This window comes from Electrophorus electricus, chromosome 3, assembly GCF_041902795.1.
Source record: "Electrophorus electricus isolate QZ-2024a chromosome 3, ASM4190279v1, whole genome shotgun sequence".
In the NCBI taxonomy this organism is placed as follows: domain Eukaryota; kingdom Metazoa; phylum Chordata; class Actinopteri; order Gymnotiformes; family Gymnotidae; genus Electrophorus; species Electrophorus electricus.
In genome coordinates, this window is record NC_137499.1 from 28087157 (window position 1) to 28113959 (window position 26803).

At 47.3% G+C, this 26803-nt stretch overlaps 1 protein-coding gene and 1 long non-coding RNA gene across 17 annotated transcripts in view; one reads left to right on the plus strand and one right to left on the minus strand.

The window, feature by feature from the left end:
* The first annotated feature begins 275 nt into the window (after window positions 1-275).
* Window positions 276-9648, plus strand: LOC145656978 (uncharacterized). Its single transcript, XR_014122717.1, has 3 exons — window positions 276-1231; window positions 2576-2667; window positions 8178-9648. It is a non-coding gene; the product is annotated as an uncharacterized LOC145656978 (long non-coding RNA).
* Window positions 3226-26803, minus strand: part of rbfox1 (RNA binding fox-1 homolog 1) — a 184500-nt gene continuing 160922 nt past the window's right edge. For 14 of the 16 annotated variants that reach the window (XM_035523560.2, XM_081710909.1, XM_081710912.1 and 11 more), the window contains 7 exons: window positions 26292-26352; window positions 25304-25357; window positions 19384-19516; window positions 18279-18318; window positions 14974-15038; window positions 7046-7121; window positions 3226-5336 (listed from right to left, as the gene is read on the minus strand). In XM_035523560.2, the coding sequence (XP_035379453.1) occupies window positions 5214-5336; window positions 7046-7121; window positions 14974-15038; window positions 18279-18318; window positions 19384-19516; window positions 25304-25357; window positions 26292-26352 (552 nt within the window). In that variant the 3' untranslated portion in view covers window positions 3226-5213. Of the gene's footprint in view, window positions 5337-7045; window positions 7122-9861; window positions 9915-14973; window positions 15039-18278; window positions 18319-19383; window positions 19517-25303; window positions 25358-26291; window positions 26353-26803 lie in introns of all 16 variants that reach the window. The other 2 variants (XM_081710910.1, XM_035523566.2) reach the window with 1 other exon arrangement.

Sequence of the window (26803 nt, forward strand, 5' to 3'; positions counted from 1 at the left end):
GGCAATCTACGCAATAATGCACACGCCACACAACACTCTCACTGCCGGCTCGTCTGTTGAACACATACAACATTTACACTACCATGTAGCTTTCATCCGTCGTAAGCGGCTTCACAGCAGACATGGGGATGTTCGTCATGTATACTGCAGTATGGCAATAAAGCGCACATCTCTAATGGGAATTCTCGTCCACACGCTGCTTATGGCAGTTAGTATATTAAACAGCAGTGCGGTTTGTTCAGGCTCGCAGTAACGCGGCTCCCATGTGAACACACTTGGCTTCTTATTAACACTGATGTTATTCTCACTAATGGTGAGAATGAAATCACGTCTCTCTGGCATTTCCCCCCCTCTTTGATTCATGACGCAATTAATTGCTTCTCTATATGTGCCGTTATGCTGTATATATCATGTTCCGCACTTGAGGAGTCTCAAGTATTTTCCACCGGACTCTCTTGACTGGTGGTTCTCCAAATGTAGCCACATTATCAGGCTGCTTTAATAGTGAGTGCAGATATTATAATCTCATTTCCACCATTACAGCTATAGGCTAACATTAGCAAATACACCCACAAATATTATGATTTAGCCCTAATTTATTCTCTAATTTCCGTTGCGGATACATTAAACACAGGTAGGTTTCTCCCTTAACGAGATTATTAAAGGGTGTAACATTATCCCTCTCGGTCAGGTGCTCTTTAAGATATGTTCCAATTACAATAGCTCTTAAACCATGAGAGACGCAGCAGGGGTGGTAAAACGTGGCTTTAACTGCTGCTGCGAAGCTTAGCCTTTTTTTTCCCTCTTAAAGCCGCAGTCTTCGAAAAGTGGAAGAAGAGGAAGATCAGTATGTACAAAAAATTAGGGTGGGATTTCCACTGTGAGCGCTGTCCTCTGGAGCACGGCATGACAACACCCTGGCCTCGCTTGTCGCCAGAATGCCGAGCAGCTCTCGGGACTTCTCCGACGCACGCCCGACCCCCTCAAAAAAGCAGAAGTTCGACCAGAGTGATCCGAAAGTAGCCATCCGCCGAACAGAGCCAGCGGCGTTTGCTGCGTGGCGGGTGAATTCCGCTGGGCCCTCATTATGGCTGGGAATCGAACCCAAACAAGGATCCCGCGATGCGGAGTTGCACGACTCCTGCTCATTTGCACCGAGGCCTTGATGAGTCATACAGCGTCCCGAGCAGGGATGGGGGGGGGGGGGGGGAGCAGCCGCGCTGGCAGACGGGTAAGTGCACCCCCTCCAACACACGCATCCCCTCCTCCCCACTAAGAGCTGTGTTTAGAGGCCTGGTGCCTAATCTCTGATGAAATGTGTCTATTATCAGACTCAGCAGGAGCACGTGGAGCAGAACAGATCTGATGGAGAGACGATTAACTTCTGCCCCCCCCCCCTCCCCCTCTCTGCCTCCTGCTCCTGCTCCAGCACCACACTCGCTCATTCCTAATGCGCACCTCCTATTGCACACGACCACCTCGGGGGAAAGAAAGTTCGCACGGAACTGCACCAACTGGTGACGAGGGCTGGCGGGCTAGGCTAGGCTGGCTAAAAGAGGCGGACTTCTGACGGGCAGGCTAGGTGCACTTAGACATGATAGCAAGTCGTGAGATCCATACTGATAAAACGTGTGAACGTAAACTGTGCGAAGCAGCCCGACTCTGAGCCTTAACAGCAAGACACGTTTTTAAACTCCGGGTTTGGTTTCCCCCCTCATCAAACCCGCGATCATTAAGTCACATTTCAAAACCTCCGATTCCGATCGCCTTTCATTTATGGCAGTCCACGCAGCCGGGAAGTGAGTCCCACCCCTCCTCAGCCGGCTGTAACCGGCATGGGAGCCCGAACAATTCGGAAAATGAAATGTTTTTGAGGTTTAATAAACGAGCGGGCTTGTGACGTCTCTGATTTGTAAGTCTGCCGGGTGCTAGAGCGGGACAAAAAAGCAGCAGTGACTGGACAAGCAGAGAAAGCAACCAACCACACGTTTGCCGCAATTTGCATGATAATCAGTCCCACTCCATTCAGAGAATCAAACTGAGCAAAGAGACCAAAATTACTTCATTTAATACTTGATTTAATTCAGAAACATATATCATGTTATTACTGACAGGTCCGCGAGACCCGGGGGTGGGGGAATGGAGGTTGCATTAAGCACTGGAGGGGAAAGAGAAAGAGAGGATAGAAACTGAATTAAAGGACATCAGGCCTGTTTTAACTCTCCCCACAGGGCGGAAAAGAGAAAAAGACCCCCTCCTCCCACATAATGGAATTAATAACCAATTTTAAATTATGTCCCTGACATGTGACCCAAGATACGTTAATTATTGATCACCCATTTCTGTAAAGACGAGTTGTAATTACCTAGCATAATGTGACTCCTTCATCACATTTAAACATTTATATTGCTTATCTTTCCATGTATCCGCTGGCTAAGTTTTTCTAATTACGCTGATCAAATCAAGAATGTGAGGCGATTCATCTTTTCTACAATTAGAACTAACTGTTGTGCGCGTCATTTATAAAGTCCTAGTACACCTTGATGATGCGGAGCTTGCTGATCTCTCTTTCTAGCTGCGGGAGAAAGACGCAGGCTTGCTCGACCACAACCCAGAAGCCTGGACTTGGTCCTCCGCGTACCCCACAGGACGCAGACGCAAATGAAGGTGAAGTGTGTGTGTGTGTGTGTGTGTGTATATATATATATATATATATATATATATATATATATATATATCCCCCCCCCCCCAAATGCTTACGGTTTGTGGAAATCCACAAGCTTTTGCAGCAGCGACTGTATTTCATTCATACAGAAAAAGGCGTTTAAGTACTCAGACGGGCTGAAATCACATCCCACCCATCAAACGGCTGTTTTTATGAGCCTTCTCATTCTGCGCTCTATCCGGCTGCAGATATGTTTCATAACCTTTGTGTGGAAGCCCTGCTTATCAGATTGTGGCGTTCCTCTCGCCTCCACGCCACGGCGACGGAGACGGTCTGTCGGAACCTGAGGGATGAGCGGCACGGCCCCACGGGCATCAATTTTATTCGAGCTCCTCGGAGATGATCGTTTCCCCTTTGCCTCGTGCCTTTAAACGCAATTTAACTCGGCTAAATCAAATCAGCGGGAAGAGCGCACTCCATCACCGAGAAACATGATCCACTCAACAACATATACCACTTTATGAGAATATTAAAGAAGGGAAAAAGTAGGCCACCACAAATTCTCCTTATCTTGAGAAACTTTATTGATGGTTACTGTTATGTGGATCATAGTGCATGCACATACAATGACAAGGAGAATGCCTCTTCACAACACCTACTGGAAGCAGAAAGTATAGCAGAGATACAGCAGTGGATACGATATTTTTGCCCAGTTGTGTGAGAGGACACACACAGTACACAAGAGGATATTTGCAGCTGGATAAATTTAAGCTGCTGTTTTTTTTTTTAAGGTATTTTACGCATTTTAAACCTTTTTTCTTAAAAAAAGATATGTGACAAACACCTCTAAGTAGGTATACTTGTAAACAACATGAAGGGAAGTTCTTTGCGTATGCAGAACCAAGCTGCAGCTCTTCAAGGACACCTTGACAGCTTGTTTGTGTAGCACTTGTAAATGACATATTTATCGTTATTCATATTTACATATAGATATCTTTTTCACAAGACCTATATTTCTCAGTTTCTTGATAATCAAACGGTTTCAAAGTGTAAAGGCTGTGTTTCTAGAAAATAACATTACAAAGGATGTCACATTAAAAATGATATCAAAACTGAAGGAAAGGCAAAGCATGAACAAAAAAAGTAGACAATGTTAATGTCCCCCAAGCTGAGAGGTGGTGAAAAACCGCAGGTTGCATGTGCAAAATAGTACAGTTGACAAAAATACTATGATCATATCTACATAATGACTGCATTACTTATAAAGTGTTGATATAAATCTGAGTATGATTCCATAAAAAATGAGACACCTTTCTCTAACAGTTGGTCTACCACACTAAATCTAAAACATTACACAGCTGTGTATTTTGTATAAGAGAACATTTCCACTGAACAGATCAAATTTAATACACTGTTGGTTTATTATTTATCATTATTGTTTTTTCACTTTCATCCAGTACAAATAAATCATAATTTCATTAGTTTTGGAAAAAATTAAAACAATGAAAAAAAAAAAAAAAAAACTAAACAAAACACCCCCCCCCAAAAAAAACAAAAACCAAACCAAAATAAAAAATATAAACAGCGCTACCTTCGCTGTTTTTTTTACATTTTTTTTTAATTATTTATTAATTTTTTTGTTATTCATCTCTCCCTTAATATAAAAGTCAGCAATTAGATCAATCAATATACTGGAAGTACCATAATATAAAAAGAACATCTTGTGGTTGGCATAAACTATTAAGGGCCTGACCTATGAACTAAATAACAGGTAAACAGTAAAATAGTGTTAGGGTGAAGTTTTGTGGAATTGTTCTAAGAGCCGCTATGTAAAGTTCCAAACACGTATAACACCCCAGGAACGGAACCTTTGGCTTGGAGTAATGACTGATACGAGACAGCTGAAATGCTCAATGCTTCAGTGGTTTCTCTCCTCTGTTGCGTCGGTCTTTGAACCACTCGGAACGCAGCGCGCTGGCTTTCCTCGGGCCAACCACTGACCCCCACCATGGGGAACCAGGTTGCCCACACCTGCCTGCGCCATCCCCCCACCCCCATATCCCCGCCCCCCACCCCCCCAACCCAGAGGCCAAACTAAAACAAACTGACCCAAAAGCACCCAGCAAACAAAAAGACCAAAGGTAGGTCAACAAAAGCAGAGAACCACTGGACTACTGTAGTCACTTACACTCTTACAAAATATGATAACCCCAAGGGACTTAATATTTATCATACATAATTCATTTACATGATAAAGCCCTAACAATTTGTATCTTTTTTTTTCTTCTTTTTAAAATCTAGCAGCTCTCTAGATCACCACAGAAACCTCTACAGCCATCAATCTATGTAATCTTTAGAAATTAAAAACCCACAATATTAAAATACACAGCACAAAATATCTGAGGTATAAGATGAAAAATATCCGGTTTTTTTGTCCTCTCTCTTAGGAGATGCCAAAATGGTGCACTACTGCATGTATTGCAATACCCAGGCCTCTGAATTCTCTCTTTACCCCCACAGGAAGATTCGCTTTGAGTTTCAATAGATATTAGTATGGAGCGAAACGACTGTATCCTCCTCGGTATATACTAGCCTGCAACGAAGAAAGAACGAGACCCACATCATCTGCGTGACTCCTGGTCTTGGCATCAGTCAAGGGTGCGAAAGCATTCTGTAAGAGAAGTCACGGGTGTGCACACTTTTAATTGCCAGCGCTGCCAACCGCGCCCAACAACTTCCTGTTCTGGTTCTGTACTGTACCCCCCCCCCCGAATGGCACCAATCATGATCAGCATGCGAGCTAAGACACCACAAGCAGGGATGTATTTAGCTACTTGACACAAAGCAAAACACGACACAGATGAGTGATCAGAGAAATCAATAAAAAAACACCCCCCCCCCCCCCCCGCCCCCCCAAAAAAATCAGAGCGGTCAGAGTGCGACATCGTGCATTTCACATTCGCTTGTAGATTATGTTCATGCAATGCTGTGGTATCTGATGAAGAAGCCATGAAACAAGCGGCCTGTCCTACTGTAGCCCCAGACCACGAAAGTGCAGTGTCCCACGCCCTCTCCCCTACTCCCTACTCCCCACTCCCCTACTCCCTACCACCCTCTCCCCTACTCCCTACCACCCCCTCCCCTACTCCCTACTCCCTACCACCCTCTCCCCTACTCCCTACTGCCCTCTCCCCTACTGCCCTCTCCCCTACTCCCTATTCCCCTACTCCCTACCACCCTCTCCCCTACTCCCTACCACCCCCTCCCCTACTCCCTATTCCCCTACTCCCTACTGCCCTCTCCCCTACTGCCCTCTCCCCTACTCCCTACCACCCTCTCCCCTACTCCCCTACTCCCTACCACCCTCTCCCCTACTCCCTACCACCCCCTCCCCTACTCCCTATTCCCCTACTCCCTACTGCCCTCTCCCCTACTGCCCTCTCCCCTACTCCCTACTGCCCTCTCCCCTACTCCCTACTGCCCTCTCCCCTACTCTTTACTCCCCTCTCCCCACTGCCCTCTCCTACTCCCCTACCACCCTCTCCTACTCTCTACTCCCCTCTCCCCTACTCTCTACTCCCCTCTCCCCTACTCTCTACTCCCCTCTCCCCTACCCTCTACTCCCCTACTGCCCTCTCCCCTACTCCCTACCACCCTCTCCCCTACTCTCTACTCCCCTCTCCCCTACTCCCTACCACCCTCTCCCCTACTCTCTACTCCCCTCTCCCCTACTCCCCACTGCCCTCCCCTACTCTCTACTCACCTCCCCTACTCCTCTATTCTCCTGTACCCTCTCCCCTACTCTCTACTCCCCTCCCCTACTCCTCTATTCTCCTGTACCCTCTCCCCTACTCCCCTCTCCCCTACTCCCTAGTCCCCTCTGCCCTCTCCCATGCTCTCTCCCCTTTCTAACTGTTGCTACAGTGCCACATAGGTGATGGATTTAATTATCAAAATGACTAATTATTCCATTAAGGAAAGCACTCGGCTAGGTGATATTCACAAAATTAGAAATATAATAACTAACATGCTCTACACTGCCAAGAAATTAAGACATTTATCACGTTTACTGGGAGGATTAATGTGGCATTTCGGCTGCCGTTAGCACAAGAGACAAATTCAATTAAGTTTAACCGAGGAGATGTCAGCTGTGCTAAAATCCATGTGCAGGGAAAAAGAACGGAACATCCCCCCTCCAAATAAAGAAACGAGAGATAAAACGCAACAGCAAGTGACGAGGTTACACAGTAAGACAAAGACCAGGGAAGGGTAAACACGCGGACGAGATGAGAGGGTGAGGGGGCGGGTAGCGAGAAAGGGAGGTAGAGAGACAAACGGGGGCAGGGTTACAGGTTTGGGAGGCGGGGACCGTTCGCTCACCATGGCACCAACGCTGTATGCGGCTGCTGGAGCAAGTGCGTGGTTGTAGGGGTCGGCAGCATAAACTCGTCCGTAACTGTGGAGACACACAGAGCAGAAGCGCATCACGCACGACGACAGCAGTGCCCCGGGGCTTCCTTAATGCAAACACAGACCTCCCGAGCCACACCGATCCACACAGCACCACAGAAACGGAAGCAAAAACACACGGCAATGATTCTGTAAAGTGTGTCAGAATGACAACTGGATGACGTCACAGAAGAGGAAGCCGCAGGGCTCTGGCTCTCATGCTGTAACGGACGGAGGAAGACGTTTGAGATTTGGAGGGTCGATTGGACAGAAAAAACAAACAAACAAACAAACAGAAAAGATGCTCTGGGGCAAAGAAAAACAGGCACTTGCTTATACAAATAACATCCATGAATTCATGTGCATTCATGCTGGTATGAGATGATGGTGATTGTAGTCACACTCATTAGTTTAGGCAAGCTTTACTCAGTTAATGCCTTCTGACATACTCCAGCACATACTCCACGTTACACTAAACGTGAGATTTATTACATCAGTATAAAGATATAAGGATCTACTAGTTGAAAAAAAGCTTAATTTGCTATTTGTGTCATACATCATAGTAAAAAACACACGGAAAAAAATGTTTTTATAGTAATTCAATGAGTCTGTAAATCATTTCAGGAATAAGTTGTCTTTTTTGGACAATTGTCTAGGTGTAGGAAAGTGAAAGGGCATTAGCAAAAATTCTGACCCTATCACCATGAATGAAGAAAAGTGCATAATACATGTGCATTCCATCCTGCAATCTCCCCTGCTTGAAGCCGTCTGATTGAGAGAGTGTAGAGGCTCCTGAGGCCTGGCTGGTAAAATAACCTGGATTATCTGCTCCTTTGAGCCTTGTTATGCATGCATGGTGTTTTTGGACCAGATAAGGGCCAATCAGAAGGCAGGGCTCAGCCTACAAATGAGGTAATTTGCATATTCACTCACTCTTTGTGATTAAGAAGTTAATCCACTACAGATTAGTATGGACATTGTTATTCACTATACAGCTGGCCTGTCTTCATATTTCATTGCCCTGCCAAGCGTTTTGTTTGACCCGTGTTATCTCTGTTTACAGGGGCTACTTTTAATGAGTATGCACTCAACTGTTCAGCCCATGACTTCACACACTCTATTGGCCCTGAGATTGAAAAGGTGACCCTTAGGACCCTGTGCCTGGAAAATTATCCTCCAACTGTTCCGTAATGCAAAGGTTGATGTACCGTCGCTCAGAACGGCAGGGCAGGACTCTACATCCTTAAAATGTCCCTGAAACTCAAAGGACCTAAGGAGAATGCAGGGATAGCATGAATGCGCTTGGCCTTGATGTGGAGCGCGTGTGTGAAGGAGGCCGAATGTTTGTAAAGTGTTGTACGAAAGCGTAGCATGCTGCGTGGGACCTGCGTCTCTGGGTGCTTCGTCCTGTTCCTGCACCAGTACCCATGGTAACTGTTCCTGCAACCTATCAAAAAGTGTCGAAGGCAGAACGGATTTATGGGCCAGGTAGGCAGTTTGGTGGCTAATGAACAACAGCTACCCGAACGCTGAGCTAAATTAGACCTGGGTCTTGAAATGCAGCTTAATAAATCTCCAATGGGTGAAGGGGAGTATCTGCATTATTGACTGCACGCTCGTTATTTTTGAAAATGTGCACTAGCAGTGCTGTGTATCCCCATGTATTGACTTTTCCCTCGGAGAGAATGCACAGACACCTTACTTCTGTGCCCCCTTAAACAATACAGGCTTTTCTTTAGGGCACTGGGTGGGAGTTTCTATAAATATATATATAGGTGTTGTACTTTGGTACATATGCAAGCCATGAAGCCAGTGGGCTTATCGGTACTTGGAGAACTAGAAAACTTAGTCAACAATATGCAAGTGTCCTGGGAGCCCAGATTATGGATTCCAATTGTGGTTTGCTAAAAATGTTTTCAAAAATAAGCAGTATGCCTAAATTGCTTCCTTGTTAGCATATTTGTTTTCCCTGGTCAAAGACTGGGTTGTGGATCAATAAGTGGAGGGACGGCTCCGTTGTCTGCCGTGTCTGATGCTAGTGGCAGACGCAAGCTAATGTCATTCCGAAAGATGTAGCCACCTACAGCCAGTGTGCAAGACGAGAACAAACCAAGCGAGCAACCTTAGTACACCACCACCAAAAATACAGCACGCGCATGCGCGCGCGGACGCACGCACGCGCACGCACAGATCGAATGGGGATGCTGTTAGGACAGAGAGCGAGGGAGAACGTCGGTGGCTAACTCAAATGGACGATCACAGGAAAAGCAATAAATACATGGATAGGGAAAAACAAAACAAACCAAACCATATTTAAAAACAAAAAAACCCCAAAACACACATGTATACATCACACAGGTTCCAAGCTCGAGACAGTGTGTCCGGACCACTAGAAGGGTCACATGCCTGCTGGGAGCAGTGCCGATGACGAGGGAGACAGTGGGTGAGCAGAAGGGTGCAGTGCCTGCCAGCTAACCTCATGCAATACTCTAAAACTCTTCCACTCTGGAGTAGAGCATTCAGTTAATGCAATAAGAAAAGGAAGAAGGAAAAAAAAACAGGAACGAAAAAGAAAATGAAAGAAGTTGAATCTACTAATTAAGGGGCAGAAATAAGAGAGGCGAGCAATAAAAGCACTCACTGTGGAGGTGCGTAAAAAAAGGATATGCCTGCTCCCCCGTGGGGGCATCGAGAAAGCCAGCGTGATCTGTTATTCATTTTCATAGTTTTTTCTTTTTTAATTTTACCTGAAGAGGTGTTACAAGAAATTTCATCGGCTGCAACGAGGACGAAATGATTTCTGCAAGAGAAGATAAAATTCACAACACCGCTTGCTGACTGGGTGTATGGGCGGAGAAGGGGGCTGGGCGGGGCGGGGGGTGGTGGTGAGGTGGGGTCGGGCGGAGGTTGCTTGATGGTAAATGGGGTTTTCGATACACAAGCAGGAAAAAAAAAAGGGGACGAGAGAACTCGGTGCAGACCCACGTTTAACATGAAGGAGTAACATGCAGGAACCGGAGATGGAAATGTGGGGGGGTGGGGGGCACAAATATATATGTGTATTAATTTCTATGAAAGATGAGATGAAATCAGGAGTGAAGCACAGCACACATGACTAAGCTCGATCCACTCCTCGGGCCCGGGCCGATTCAATGGAAAGTGGAAGATCCGCTCCGAGGTAGTCGCTCGAAGGCGTTGCGTGGGCTTCAAACCAGGCCCCTCACAGTTCCATGTTTTGTGTGAGTCAAGGAGTCGCACTGCAGGCCAGCAGAGCCTGGCACCACACCGTGGCAGGCACTTCAGCACCGTACCTCGTGCCGGCACAGGCGCAACGGCGTGAAGCGAAGAACCCACAGCATGTAACGCATCACCGGTTGGCCCAGTGTTTATGTCAGACATGCATAAATAGCACAACAAACAAACACCCAAAACACACAAACAAACAAAAAAAGAATCCCTCCGTGATGCATATGCAGCTGAACGTTAAAATATCGTAACGTGAAACACCACACAAGCATACCATAACGAGGCACCATCATCGCTCTCTGTGCTACGAGCGTTGAAGAGCGGCCATTTTAAACAGGATGTCGTGAAACTACACAGCTGGGTGGGAGGGCGGCGTCTAAAGCAGGCAGGGAGGTCCCTCGGCACCACGTAAGCAAACACGAACTGTGTTGTGCGCGCCATTAGCCCGTCTCCATGACTCGCTGCGCAGGTGTGACAAACGACGTGTCATGGCCCGATCGTGCGTCTAATTAGGGACGCAGGTTGGCGGCCATCTTGCCGGTGCCCCCTTTTAATTGCCGCTCTGAGCTATATTTAATAACTTAATGAATCATTCATTCGCCGTCAAGCGCCAGGATTGAATTGGCCCTCTTAATCACGTTAGGTGGCTTGTTTTGAACACGGTCTCCAATTCGACACGACACTATTGAGCGGCGTCTGACTCCGGCGAGGGGGGAGCGGCTCGCCGCGTCCATGCGGTAGCACCCGTGAGCGTGACCGCGTGCCCACCGCAGTCACGCCGATCGCGCAGAAGAAGGAAAGCCATATACGGCACACGCAAAAGCACAATGCTTCATACCGAACATGAGCGCTGGCTTCACACAGCATTACATACACCACACACATACACCGAACATGCTCTGAATGGAAATGCTACGTTGCAGAGGATGCGTTTTGTGCTTTAATGCAATAAATGCAATCTATAAAACAAAAAGCACCGGTGCAGTGTTTTTTTAATGATATCTCAGAGCTATAAAAAAGTGCTTTCCCATTTTTTCCCTGCCTGTTAATACTGAAACGCAATTCCCAGAGCTGTGCTGCATAACCTATAAGCCAGGCTAAGAGGTACGGCCATGCACAGCAGAGGCCTCACCTGCCTCGCCTCGCCTCCACTCGCGCCTTCTCCCATCACTGGGGTTTGTGGCGCTTGTGACATGAACAAAGCAGGCACGCCAGCAGGTCCGGCATGGATACCGGGGAGGGCCGGAGAGTCCCGGAGAGCTAGCATGCACGCAGAGGGCCTGGGCCTCGAGGTGGAGCATGACGGACAGGGACACCGAGGCAGATCTGGGGCAAGGTTAGTTTTTTTTTTTTTTTGGGGGGGGGGGGGGGGGGGGGGGTTCGGAGGATGGAGCCACAGGGACAGACTGCTCCCCTGACCCATCTGCTCCTGGCCTACGGCGGCCCAGATGGGGGCCGACAGAGCCAGTGGCGTTCCGTCAGAGGAGTCGTCGGGAGAGAGGAGAGGCCCTTAGCCCCTGCAGGTGCTAAGCATCTGGACGCATCTCTGAGAAACGGCTACGGGGAGCTTCTCCCTCCATCCGAGGGCTTGCTCTTTCGTGGGCCATCAGACAGCAGACGGTGGCAGCCTCAAGGAAGGCAGGAGGTGTGAGAAATAGATGCAATGGATGCTGGGTAGTCTGTCTACCTGAGCTCATTCAGAAAGCGAGAAAGGTCACCACAAGTTAAAATGCTGGGAAGATTCAGTGATGCTTAGAGCCAACATATCATAACATCTAATTATACCAGGTCTTAAAATGCAAACAAGTGGAATGCTATAATTAATTTCAAATTCCAAAATAGGGAAGAAAAAAAATGCACCAGCACACTATTTAATACAATTTATTATTATTATTATTATTATCATTATTATTAATTAATAATAGTAATAATAGTAGTAATAGAAGCATCAATAAAACAAGATTTTATTTTTATTTAATCACATCCACACAAAATTTACAATACTTTGTGTTTATTCATATACTTTACAATAGTTTATGTTTATTCATGTACCTTGCTAGAGATGTTGTGGCTGTTTCATTTCCTAAAAATTATTCATAGCCACTGGCCAGTCTACAACCCACTATAACCCACTATAAATTACTACAACCCATTATAACTCACAGTAACTCACTATAACCCGCTGTAACTCACTATAACCTGCTGTAGCTCACTATAACCCGCTGCAGGTCGCTATAACCTGCTGTAACTCACTATAAACTGCTGTAGATCACTATAACCTGCTGTAGCTCACTATAACCCACTGTAACTCACTATAACCTGCTAGAATTTTATCAAGCGCTATCGAGAGCCCATCTGTCTGCATGCTCAGTATAAAGCAGGAATTTGGTGATCTGGCTTCTAGGGAAGCTGGTTTCTCACAATCATGGAACTTGTATGCTAAATTCTGGCAGTTTCTGTGGTTTCGGTGTCTGTGTGTGTGCTTGTGTTTTAGAGAGGCCGTAAAAATGTTTTACAAGTCTTACCTCAAATTTGCAAATACTTTTACAGAAATCAACAACAAATCAGTTTAATGAGAAGGAGGAATGTGACATGCACAGGACAGAATATTTATAAATTCATTGATTGTGATTTTATTTATTTTATTATTTGTTATTTATTTATAAGTGTCAAGATTTCACTGTGTTGAAGGCACGACATGAATTTGGGATTAATGAGGATTAAACCATTATTAGGTAAATTATTATCTTGAAATTAGACAACATAATATGCCCTTGGACAAAGAAAACAAGTCTGAAAAAGTCTGAACAAAGAGTATTAATATTAATATTATATTAACGTGTTTTTAAATTCTCAGAGTTGTTACTACCTGACAAGGAGATACCTTGGTTTAGCAGAATTGGTACATTTATGTTTATAAATGTTTCTAAAGATATTATATTTTATGTTTATAAATATATATTTTATGTTTATAAATGTTTATAAATATATATATTTTATGTTTATAAAGATATTATATTTCAATGTGTACTACTGGGTTTGAGACAAAAGGCAGAAATAGTTGAGCCGAGCCGAGGCACAAGACAAACTCCAGACAAACTCTAAACATCTCGGTGAACAGCCTCATAACATGAAAAATACGTAACAGACACACTGGTATGTCCTAGAGAAACAGCAATTTCATGTTTTGATCTTCTTCCTCATGGATTATATGCAAATCTGCATGCAAACAAAAGAACAAACAAAATATGAAATTGGCCTGTTTTGAAGGAAAAGGACAATGTGACCCTTTTCCTTCTACACATAATAATACCAAGCTGTCAACACAAAACTTGCTTCCTGAATTCAATAGCACACTTGGCTAAGTCACGATAACTTCTTCAAATACTTTTTACTTAATATAAAAGCGCGTGGCTGACTTCACAAAAACAACCCCACTGCTAAACTGCTACGGTCTCCCAAACTACAGGCTTATGCACCACTCTCATCCAGACTTTTAGAAACCATCTAGTGTTGAGCTACAGAACATTCGCCCAGTGAACCCACAGACTAATGGCTTCAGCATCACGTTACCCGAGTCCTACACTTGATAACGTCCGCGCCCTGCGGCCTCTGGACGGGGTCTCCGAGAGGCACCACTCGCAGGCGCAAACCCGTGCGACGTTACGAAAAGACGCGCCACGACCGCCATCGCTGGGGGACCTGCCAAGCCGTCTTTATCGCTTCCTGGAAGCCGCGCGTTACCATGGACCCACGACACTCACAGGAGGGTGATGTAAAAATGATGCCACGGCATCATTCGCAAACAGCACGATTCACACAGCACAACACACGCATGCACAAAAGAAAGAAAACGTAGAAAGAAAAATCCACACGTTGACAGATAATGACAGAGCTGCCGGGATGATGGGATAATACAGAACTGCTTTGCCTGGCGTAATGTTTGTGTGGGGAAATATCAATTGTCACATGTTTGATGACATCGTTACGGTGGAAGACGCTGGCTGTGAGGCACTAGCACTGCACTCACGACATGCTTAGGTTTCTGAAAACACGGCAGGGTGCCTGTGTACGTCTTTAGCCTGAACAGGGAGCTATCAGCACTAATGTGCACTCATGGCTGAGAAGAAAGCCAAAGGGGTGGGGGGGGGGTGGGGTAGGAGAGAAGGAGGGGCAAAAAATCTAATTCTGCCGAGACAATTTCCTATCGTCTTCCTGACAAACAACCTTGCCTCTCATCTCCGAGTCTGTCAAGCCTATCCCACTTAATTCTCCAGTTACAGTCCACCATTCCACCACGGACGCCTCTTACCATTACATTTGCAGTGACATCTCATTTGATTTAATTTGCCAATTACAGCGCTGGGCACCCTGATAGTCCCCATCCGCGCAGGAGACGGGAATTAGACTAATAAATCTGCTTGGCCTTTTCCGTGGCTGCCCTCGCGTGCGTGGAAGGGAGGGGGGGCTTGACCTCAGAGAAGTAAGTGTGAGCAGAGGCGGGCAGGCGGGCGAGCAGAGGCGGGGCGGGGGGTGGCGGCCGGGGGGGCGGGACCTGTCGGCGGGCCCTGCGGAGGGGGGAGGGGTGTCGCCGGCATGTGCAGGTATCTTACCTGTCACTGTAGGCAGCAGCAGTAGCGGTGGCAGGCTGCGCATACCGGTAAGCAGCGTAGCCACCCTGGAACACAGCGCACACACACACACACACACACACACACACACACACACACACACACGCACACGCACACGCACACACACACGCACACGCACACACACACACGCACGCACACGCACACACACGCACGCACACGCACACACGCACACACACACACACACGCACACACAGAGGACATTCTGATGGCTGCTTCACTCCCACTTCCCGCTGGGCAACAACATCTGCTTTGATACGTTCATTTTTACATTTTTTTTAACACTTATTTACATTTTTTAAAGTTGTTTTTCAGAGGGAGGTTGTTTTGTTTTGGGGTTCATGCGACGTGACAGATGATGGAGGCTACGAAGCCTGTAGCTCATGGAGTTGAAAAGCCATGGATCGCTTGTGCCTGCGCTTTCACACACGCACACACACCCGCGTGCTGCGTGCTGCGCGCGCACACACACACACACACACACACACACACACACACACTCATGCACAATGAGATGTGACAACTACTCTCTCCTCTCTCGCATTCATTTTCTCTGAATGACTTTACAATGTAAACACTGCTTAATTCACCAAACGAGCACTGCACTTAAGCCATGCTCAATAAGAGTGGAAATGCGTGACATAATCACTGTTATTAAATATGCATGATCTAATTACCAAACAGAACTGGCATTGTATGGCCGCTGTGTGAAAGCCAACCCACTTCCTCATTCCTCTCATGCGTGCGTTGGAGGATTAATTATGTATCTTTGTCATACTACATGGACCTTTTTTCCTCCCCTAAACAACACCACCACCACCACCACCACCACCAAATGCTAATTCAAACATGTGGAAGGGTAACATCGGCTGTTCAATTAGTTAAATGGACCAGGCTGGCGCACGGTGCCGGCAGGCCGTGTGCAGTATTGCACTCTGTCTCAAAGTGGGGGGGGGGGGGGTTCTGTGTGTGATGAACCAAGGTGCAAGAACCACCGTTTCCCCTCCAAAGACCCCTCCACCTCATCAGCGTGCCCACCAAACTAAATCCGCCTGCCCTGCTGCCCTTCTCACAGCCCTGCCGTGCATCATCATCCCTCTTTCTCGCTATTCTCCTTTTACTCATTGTTTGTCTCTGCAACTCTCTGACCTCTGTCTTCCTACACTTGCCATAGTTCCCTCTGATCCTCTTTTCTCTCTCCTCCTCCGGGGTGTCACTTTGTAACACCCGCCTCTGCTCCCCATCTGCTCCAAACAGGGGTTCCCCTCAATGATGACTCACTTCTTTAAAAAAAAACAAAACAAAAAAAAGCAACGCTCTCCAGACAGCCGCTTTAGTAAATAGATAATAATGAATAAATAGAATGTCCCTGCATGTAGGAGGGGCGCGATGGCATGTTAGGGGGGAGGTGAGATCACATGTTCGTGTCCTGTGATGAGCGTGTGGGCGGTGGGGAGATTGCACAGGTGACCCCTTCAGTCAACGGGCTGCCCGTCTCCCCGGCCCCCGCCCGTCTCCCCGGCCCCCGCCCGTCTCTCCGGCCTCTGCCCGTCTCATTGGCCTCCGCCTGTCTAGGGGCAACCGAGCAGGGGGAGAGTGGCAGCTCACGGGAGCGGCGCGTGAGCGGTGGTCAGGAGTTTACTACTGAGGCGTGTATGCGGAGGGGAGGGCCATTATTTATTTTTATGACTTCCGGTGACAACAGCGAGTCAGACAGAGAGTAAGAGAGGGAGAGAGGGAGAGGGAGAGAGAGAGAGAGAGAGAGAGAGAGAGAGAGAGAGAGAGAGAGAGAGAGAGAGGCAGATACAGTGAGAGAGAAAGAGTAAGTGAAAAAGAAAAACTGTGTGCGCTTCTAAAAGAGAGACACGTTCTGCTGGTTCAGTTTCTATCCTGACTACTCCCATCTATCTGCAGTGCCAGTTTGTAAGTGTATCTGTGTGTGTGTGTGTGTGTGTATCTCTGTGTGTGTACGTGTACACAGGATGTTTATCAGGACCACTGAAGCGCATGGCTCGGTGTGAGCACTTCTGCGTGGGTGTGTGTTCGTCCACCCATTTGGTGCAGTTCGCTACCTGCTCACCGAACAAAAGAGACAATAATTGAGGCGAGTGCCTCAGCCTTCTTCTCCGAACGCTTGTTATTGCTTTTAAAACAGCTGTTCCCACTGTGCCATTTATTAGTGTCTATATGAGAGAAAGCAACACTGTGCTCCGGTGCAGTTCTGCTCTTTAATTGAAATCTCTTATTTGGAGGCAAATGTTTTGATTTCCCTAATGGATTTGACAGTTACGCATTAAGGCAACCCAGGAATCTTTCAAAAGGTTTTTTTTTTTTTTACCCTCCTCTCGCGGTGGCGTGTAGACCGGCGGTCACGTACGAGAGCTGGGCTGTCGTCTGCTTAAGCCCTCCTCCCTGCACTCGGCAGTAGACGCTGCCTCGTACGGGCGTGGCTTTATTCCACGGCACTCAGCAGATTTGCCGGGAAACTGCACATTTACGGGGATACTCGCGGCGACACCGCTCTTGGCTAGTTTCTAGCGAATGCAGCGCCTGCGGAACAGGACGGACAGGTGACCGTGCTGGAATGGTCCCGCCGTTCCTGCGTGCGCGTTCATTCGCTGGTCGGCAGCACGTGCAGAACTGGGCCCCTGCTCTGCTCGGCCAGTCCACTGCTGCCCTGCACGCGACTGCCTGCACCCACAGTACAAGGCCCAGGTGTTGAGCACCCCTGACCGCCTCTCTTCCTCTTCCTTTACACTCTGTCACTTCCTTTATTCTCCCTCTGCTGTGCTGACCCCATCTTTTCTGTTCCCTGAATCCCTTACAGACACACACACACACACACACACACACACACACACACACACAGACACACACACGAAGGGCGGTTCGTGCTGCCAGAACTGGGGGGGCGCTGCATTCTCATGCAAGTTGCTCACGCGCACACACACGCAAATGTATGGCTACTTATGCACACACACACCCGCAAGCGTGCTGTGCTTTTTTAGCTAGCTTGTGTAGCAGAGGAGCGAAAGAGTGTGAAAGACAAAGAGAGGGAGAGAGAGAGGGAGGAGCTGAGTGAGCCCCGCCCTCTAGTCCCAGGGCCGATATCTGACCGATAAAAGCTTAAATTAGGATGCAGTCGATGAGGTGGGGGCGGGGCCACATGCGAGGCTCCACTGGCCAATTAGGCGATGACTCTGGCAGCGTGTTGGTCCAGATCAGGGCGGCTGGGCCATAGGCATGCATGTGTGCCGCTTCGTACTTACATAAATATCTGCACCGTAAAATCCATCCTGGTACACGACACTGGAAAAATGCACACAGAGACACAAAGCACAAAAAACCCCGTGCGCGTTAGTACACGGCATCATGCAAACGAACCCAGGAGTCATATCTGGCGAGACGAAAGGCGTGCATGCTGAGTGAAGAGCACGGTAAGAGAAGGCTCTTCCAATAAGGCAGTAATAAATAACCCAAGTACATCCATAAAGGTGCCTAGATGAACACTCTAAAAAACAATTTCTCATTTAGATTGATCCATTTAGAAAGATGGCACTCACATTAAACTGTTTTGCTGAAAGGAAGAAGCTTAATGAGAATTAAAACAGGTACTGAAAAACATATCACGGCGTAATTACAGAACAATATTTAATCAAAGGGAATGGAGGTTTTTTTTTTAAAACGACTTTAAATTGAATTAAGGGATTTATTTCTTTCGGCAGCATATGTTTACGCTTGGAGCTTGTTCGAACTCATATTGATCGTTAAATGTATTACTGATTTAGTGGCGGCCGTATGTTTTCAGAGACCCTGTAAGATTGTACTCTTCCACAGAGCCTCGTTGGAAATCATCTCATTCCATACTGCAGCCACCTCTCATAAACCGCAATGAGTTCATACAAGTAATTCAAGCTATGACTCTCATATATGGTAACTCTATTATACTGAAAACAATTTGAAGTGTGCTGCGCATCTCCGTAATCGATTCTGCCAGTTGAAAGATGGTAGGGAATCTCGGTGAGCGATTGGCAGAACTGGCGCCTGGCTCTCCTAAGGTTTCTGCACATGTACAAAAGTGCACTGCAGATGCCCCCCCCCCGCTCCGCCACCTCGGCTCCATCCAAACCCCACCCCCCCGCCCCCAACAACCACCCCTCCGCAAGATCATCCCATGGTCAGCCTGGTGCTCCGATCTCTTGGGGAATTTACACAGTCCGTTAACATTACAAAAGATACAGAACACCAGCGTGACAGAGCAAAATTGTGGCCCTCTGTGGTTGCTGGTTTCACAGCACACACACATACACACACACACACACACACACAAACATACATAGATATGTAGAGGTGTGTGTGTGTGTGTACACTCACCCTCCGTATGCTGGGATGTGTGGTGGGGGTGCAGCTGCGCGGAATGTGTTGTACACCGTGCGTCCTCTCCCTCGTAAGTGTGCCCCTCTGTATGCCGCCGCCGCTGTGGCAGCTGGGTACGGGAAACCGGGCACTGTCCATGCGCACACACACCCACACACACACACACACACACACACACCCACACACAGAACGGCCTCTTTATTACCAGCCCTTTCATGATTGGAACATCCCTGTATGGAAATTAGACACATTCCTGTTGATCAGTTTCAGTGCGAATCCACATTAGAATGTGAAAATGGAGCAATCTGAGAAACTGTGAAGGAGGCAGGTGACCGCCACTAGACTACCCAGAGCCTACCCAACCTAGCCAACCTTGTGGGGTTTTCTCGTGCAACGTTGTCAAGTATACTGAGAACAGCGTGGTAACAGAAAAAACACCCAGTGAAAGAGAATCCTGTGGAAATAAACAACTCGTTGACGAAAGGGGTCAGAGGAGGATGTCAAGAATCATTCTAACAAACAGACGGCACACAGTCAAGCAAATTGCCGCCGCATACAATGTCGGCGCTCCGACCAGTCTGAGTGCCACTGCTGTCTAAGGAAAACAGGAAAACAGTTGCTACTGGGAGGGGCACAAATCGCAGCTCGAGCACCATTGATGAGCCCTTCCTGTCGGAGGCGGAGTCATGGTGGAGAGATTGCTTTGTAGGCCCAGCCTGGGGCCTCTGATACCTGTGGATGGACATTTGGACAGAAGGGCTTACCTAAACCTCGTGGCTGTCCAAGTTCATCCCGTTAAGACAATGATGCATGCATAGATGAACAATCCTAGGTACAACAATCAGAGATAAAGTACTAACACTTTTTACAACATGGGAATTTTTGAACATTTCTCCAGAATGTATGTTGTCATACATTATCTACCTTGTTTTGATTTTTTTGTATAAAACACACTAACATAAAGCAATAAATCAGTAACTCAGGGTCTGGCATGTAAGGCGGGACTGTGCTTTGGAATTGTCAGTTCAAACCACCGCATATACTGAGAATAAAGCCTGTATAGCCATTTTTTGGATTCCCAATTAGACAGGAAGCTCCCCTAGCGAGAGGAGCCAAGCGTCTGCACAGGTCGTGGCGCATCGAGAGACAAAGCAGTGACGTCTTTATCGACGACATTAACAGGGCCGCGACGGTGGAAACGACTCACAAAAGGAGGGATCTGAAACGGAGGCGGGAGCAGGCCGTAGAGGAGGAGGCGCTGTTCCATTCTTCCAGTGCAATTACGCTGTTTTTTTTTTTTTAAAACAAGCTCTAATAAAAGTGTAATAGAAACACTGAATCATTCATTTGGCTTATGGAAATGTGAAAGTCACAAAATAAGACCCCGTGGTAAAAGGTGAACACAATAATTGTTCCATTTCTTTCTTTTGTCAGCTCAATATCCCCGGCCCCTGGGCGAGAGCCCGGAGCTACACCTTCATGTCCGTCTCCTCATTCTACAACAGTCTAACGGAGTCGAACGGAGGCGAATCTCTGTCCCAGTTATTTTATTTAGCAACACTTTGGGTGTAATGCGCCCGTGTAGCTCGGGGGCAGTGGAGGTCTGTTTATTTCTCTGCTTCGGCTGAAGTGTTTCCTATTCTCTTTTACGCAATGAATTTAAGCCAATAGGGAGAAAGACCGTTAAACCGTGGCCTTATCCGCTGGGGAACGGAAGCTCGCCTGCGGTATTACCAGGCATGGCGGAAAACACAGGATATTCTGAGATGCATTCTGAAATGGTGGCATTGGGGCTTTAAACGCGAGGTAGTGAACATCCTTAGTACCCTCTTCTCTCTGACTCTCTTTCACAGACAAGCCATCTGACAGCCATGTTTGAAATATGGCGTGTACACGATTGCATATTTGCGGTGGTTTCTCTTTGATATGTAGAATGGGTGTGGAGGAAAATAAATGTGTGATATATTTAGCATGAATATTTACAGGATAAACAACTTAGATTATGCTCTTTCATTTAGAACAGCAAAGGGGGGGGGTAGTGAGCATGAGAAAGGGAGAAAGAATGAGATCAAGCAACTGAGGGGGAAAGAAAGTGAGAACGCAAAGGGAAAAAAGAAGTGGAACGAGAGCAGGGCTGAAAGAAAGAACGAGAGGAAAAAGGGGGAGGCAGAATTAGCAGCGCGGTAGCCACGGTCTGAATGAATAACGACGGCGTGGAGTGGGGAGGGGGCGCTCGCCCGCTTTATTACGAAGAGGGCCGCTACTCCGGAACAGATGCCGGTGCCGACGGGAGGCCGCTTTCTCGCGGAGGCCGTAAAGGCGCACGATTGCTTCGCAGAGCGGTTCTCTCTCATCGCCATCCGACCGGGCATAGGGGAGGGGACGAAGGGGGCGGAGCCTGAGCTTCCTAAACACGGCAGGAGCATGGAATGCCCCGTTGGCCCCCCTGACAGCCTTACCACGTGGTGGACGAAAAGACGCGGAGTGGATGTTGGGGAGAAGGGGAGAAGGGGAACCCCCCCCCCACACACACACACAGGCACGCACGCAGAGGCACGCGCCACAGTCTGCGTGCGTGTACAAATAAATAAGGGTGTATATTCCAGGTAAAGCATCAGCAGTGCAAAATGGATTTGCATAAAGATGAGGATGTAAAATAAGAAATGTCAGAGTATATATATATATAAAAAAAATCGACTTTGAAAGAGCTCTTCTTTTTTGTTGTTTTTTCACTTGTAATGGCTAAGTGTAATTTGCGTGCAAAGCCCAAGACAATGGGATGCTTCCAAGGCAACACAAACTTCTCCCCCTCTGTTCTGTCATTAGCAGCTTTGTAATCCGAATGGTGTTTTATCTCAAAGTGAGCCCACTGCTCAAAAGCAGCTACAAAAAGGGACTTAATTAAATGTACATGTTTAATCATCTCCTTACATGTGTCAGGGTCATTCTCCATTGTTTCTCCCCACTGCCTTTCACCATGCAGCATTAAAACGGTACACCTTCAACAGGAGCAGGCGCCGCGCTCCACAAGCCACGCTGTCCTCCAGGATAGCACATCTAAGCAAAGCCATTCTACTTCAGTGGCAGCATGCGTGTGCGTGCACTTTCTGTCGGCATTTGTGTAATTTCTTTCATGTGCCAAGGATGAATGCCGGCGACTTGGCCGAGTGCGGCACGTAGCAGGTGAGGGAGTTCAACGGCGCAGGAGCAAGCCTAGCTAACGTCCGCGTGGCTAACGTCCAGCCTGGGCTTAATTAAAGCACAGCAAACACGATGTCATGGGAAAAAGATAAAAAAGAAAGTAAACCCGAGCTGATCATTTGTGATCGTGCCAGACCAAACCTTTAACCCTTTGCTCTTCCCTCCACCACGCCTGCACTCCCACACCGAGACCGCCACTTCAGCTCGTTATCTAGAAGACTCTTTGGGAGTCGGGCTACGGGCGCCAGAGCTGGGGGTGCCCTGGACCCCGAGGTCCTGCCGCCGCCGTACAGAGGTTGGGTCAGAGAGTGGCGTGCGCTAGGCTACAGGGTCCTGCGCTGGCGCCTTCCCTTTCTCAGAACCACAGCCCGATCACCTGCCGTGCGGGACCTGATGTTGCAGGACAGATGAGAAGATCTGAAAAGTGCGTGTGTGTGGTGAAGGGTCTTCCATTTCCTCGCTGAGGTCTCTGCTGCTCTATTAATCATATATATATATCTGCCCAGTACATTCCAACTGTGTGGCTTATGTTTAATCTGTAGCACTGGCACCACTCTCTCTGTGGATAAGCGTGACCACCCTGGAATCACCTGCATGTGCCTGACCAGCCCATCTGCATGGAGCTCTCACCCTCCTGGTGAGATCAGAAACCGTGGCTGGGTGTCATGAAGGCTTTAGTTAATAGTCTATTCCAACCTCCCTCTTTGACTTGGAACTGCCACTATGTATGAAAAGTGCTATATAAATAAACGTGCCTTGTCTTGCCTCTGCAAGCCTGATAGACGCTTCCTGTGCAGACTCAGACTGGAACCCCTCGACGTCTCTCACTGAGTAACCTGAATACTTCTGCCTAATGATTACACTCGCTTGGCTTCCTTATCCTTTGTTGTATATTTCATTTGCTATATTTCATTAGTCATTTCTAAACTTACTTTTCTTAAAACTTTATTCATTTTGGGTTCCCCTTCGGAGTTCTGGCTCTTTTCAAGGTTTCTTCCTCTAGTGTTTAGGAAGTTTTTCCTTGCCACTGTCATTGTGGGTCTCTCTTTACTTTATGGGCCACTCATTACGGGCCTGGACCCACATTCACCTGTTGTAAAAAGCCCTATTCACCTTCATGTTGAGATGCACTGAATTTGTATCGAGGCGCAAAGTGACACAAAGTGTCATTTTCAAGCGGCAGCTCAAATGTAATGCTTGACCAGAGATCGCAGTGGTGCGCGAGCTACCGGCCGTCTTGCGGCACTCTCCCTCCCTACCAAAAGGGGCACTAATGAGTGCTCGAGGTTCCATGAAGCAACAGGTGCGGTCCAGTCTGGGGTGAGGGGGTGGGGGGTGAGTTCTGGCTATAAACGGAGAGCCTCAGGGCCCTCTCTCAACAGTAAAGGGGTGTGGCAGGGTTTGAACCTTGCGGTTTGAATCGCTGCGAGCAAAACAGAGATGGACGTGCGCATTCAGGGATGGACGTGGCCGGTGCTCCATTTTTATTGGTCCCCCAGCCGCAGCCACGTCCCATCAGCAGTCTGAGCTGCTAGTGTGCCAGCGGCTATGTTTAGCTCTTAGCCAAACAGAGTGTGTTAATGAGACAGTAATTGGAATGAAGACAGGCAAAGAAAAGAAAAACCTCAAACAACAACAACAACAACAACAAAACCCCCCAGACCAAGCGTTTGTCGGGTCGCGCGGGCACGTCCGCTCTCGTGCGGCGCAGGCCGCTCAGAGATGCTGAAAGGCACGACGAAAGCGATCGATTTTGAGCCATTTCACAATTAACCAAATGCACACCGAATTAGGCAAACGACTGGAGAAATGGAAAATATTGATTCTAATTTACAAAACATATTTCAGCACCTTCGACACCCCTATGAGCTCCTCCTTCTCTCCTGTCCTACAGACCTATTAGTGTAAAGCCTCATTTTTAAGCGTAATAAAAGAGGCGGAGTCAGCATTCTTTCCGCCCTACCCCCCACTCTGTTTGAGGCCCAATAAGATGAGAGCAGGACCAAGGAGGACCACTGCCTCCTGTGAATGTTGTTACCAGAGATCCGTTATGTGTTTGCCTACAGGTTGAGTGACCCACGTTGCCATGGCAGCAGGGAGACACCCTTCCCCCTAAGGAAAAAGGGCTCCGCCCACTGATGCCATACACCAAAAGACTGCAGATTAACGTTATACATTTCCAAACCCCTGAAGCCTTTACAGTTAGTTTTTCTTTTTTTTAACTCCCAGGTAATAAAGTAGTTTGCAAAACTTTTTCCTTTTTTTCTTTATTATGATTGCAAGTTTTGCTACCATGTTCTTTAACGCGGTGTATCCCACTCGTAGACCCGACGTTAACCAGCAGTGCAACATTTGGTCACTTGATTGCTCCGACACCGCTGAACTAGCTCAGGATCATTAGCTGGTGAGCTGAATCAGGTGTGTGAGGGCAGTGAGAACCAAAGCAGAAACAGCAACGCCAAAGTGATGCAACACCACAGCGGAGGTGTAATCCACCCCAGACAAATCCTACAGTGAAAGAACAAGCTCCCATTTTCTTCTATAGCCCACAGCTGACACTAAATGTGGGCAGATATATCTGATGGTTTATCTGGTGCCTGTGTCTTCCAAGTTGAAGGCAATTTCATAACCAGATGGTACAACCAGCTGACCGGAGAGCAGAAGGCAAATAACAACAACACAATAAATAGGGAAGAGTTGTTCAGTCCACACCTACCTGCATAGAATTCTGGGCTGTAGACTGCACCCACGACAGGATTCAACTTCCAGCCTAAAAGGAAGAGGAGAAGCAGAAGAGTGGCGTGGGTAAATTTCACATTACACGAGCAGCCCAGACTGAACGGCGGTGTGATGTCTCAGGCTCTGCGTCTTACAAACGGCCTGTCAAAGGTAACAAAAAAACAAACACAAAAAAAAAAGAGAAACCAACCAACCGAACATACAAAAAGCGAGATACCAGCTGACATCTCAATGGTCCACTTGGTAATCATCTTTCCATTTAAATATTTTCCTCTTTCCTGCTTTACTTCTTTCAAACAGTCAGGAAAGGGCTGCTTCATTCATCTTACAGTGTAAAAGAATGTCATTTTTATTTGAGAACGCTGTCCTGGGTGCATCTCTAACGGAGGGACGGTGGATTCAGCTTGTAGTGTCATTGTTTCACACGAAAAGAAGCGTTTACTTTGTGTTGTCAAAGCAAGTGTCAGAAGTGCCTCTATTCATATGGATAATGTATCTTGGCTGGTTATGTGCTTTAAAGCAGAACAACAGTAATTATTTCACAACAATCTTACTTTAAAAAGTAGTGAGGGTGACCATGTCAAAAGTAAAGGTTAAAGTTAAAATGTTAAAGTTAAGGAAGGTAAGGGCAAAGAAACGCCTGGCCGTTGACTGTAAAAGGAGAAATGGCTAGTGGGGTACCAGAAGAGTCCCTACAGCCAGCTTTGACTCGAGCCAAAAGACCTGCTCCACTGGCCACCTGACTGAGCGTTTCCAAAACCCAGAGAATTCTCACACCTGAAGCACCCCGTCATGGTCAAACACACGTGATTTAGATGGCCTGCTTTGTCTGAGGAAGCGGATGAAACTGAATTTGAAACGTGTGGGCCGAGAACACGCAGAGGCGCGAACAATTTATCTAACGTCACCGGAGGGTAAAAGAGCTGGTGAAACTGGCGGACTGGTGCAAGGTCCCGCGCCCTTACCGTTTGCATATGGGTTGACTGTCTTCTTGTTTGTCATTACTCGTGCTGTTGCATTGTTTACCTGAGTACAAAGAAGGCAAAGTTAGCAGGAGCAGTGCTAACGAGGCTGGCTCAAAGATTTGAAAATGTCCCGGTCATTTGCATGCATTACGGTAAGTATCTGAGCATAGTCATTACAGTTGTCATAACACAGAGTGGACTTGAAGAAATCGCACTCGTCAATACTTAAAAAAGAACACACAAAGCAGGTGAAAAAAAACGTACAAGAGTTATTAAGAGATTCGTCAGCATGCGATATCAGAATAATGACCAAGTTGAAAGAAAACATGGCAAAAACACACACAAAGTGCACTCAAAGAAAAACATTCAAAGCACTCAATAAAACACCAATTTTACATGAGCGGACATGCAGTGGAGAGGGCGGAAGGACTGGGTTAACGGAAGAGAGGATGTCCCAATGGAAAAAAAAGACAGACAGACAGACAGACGGATGCGTTAGGCACTGGGCAACA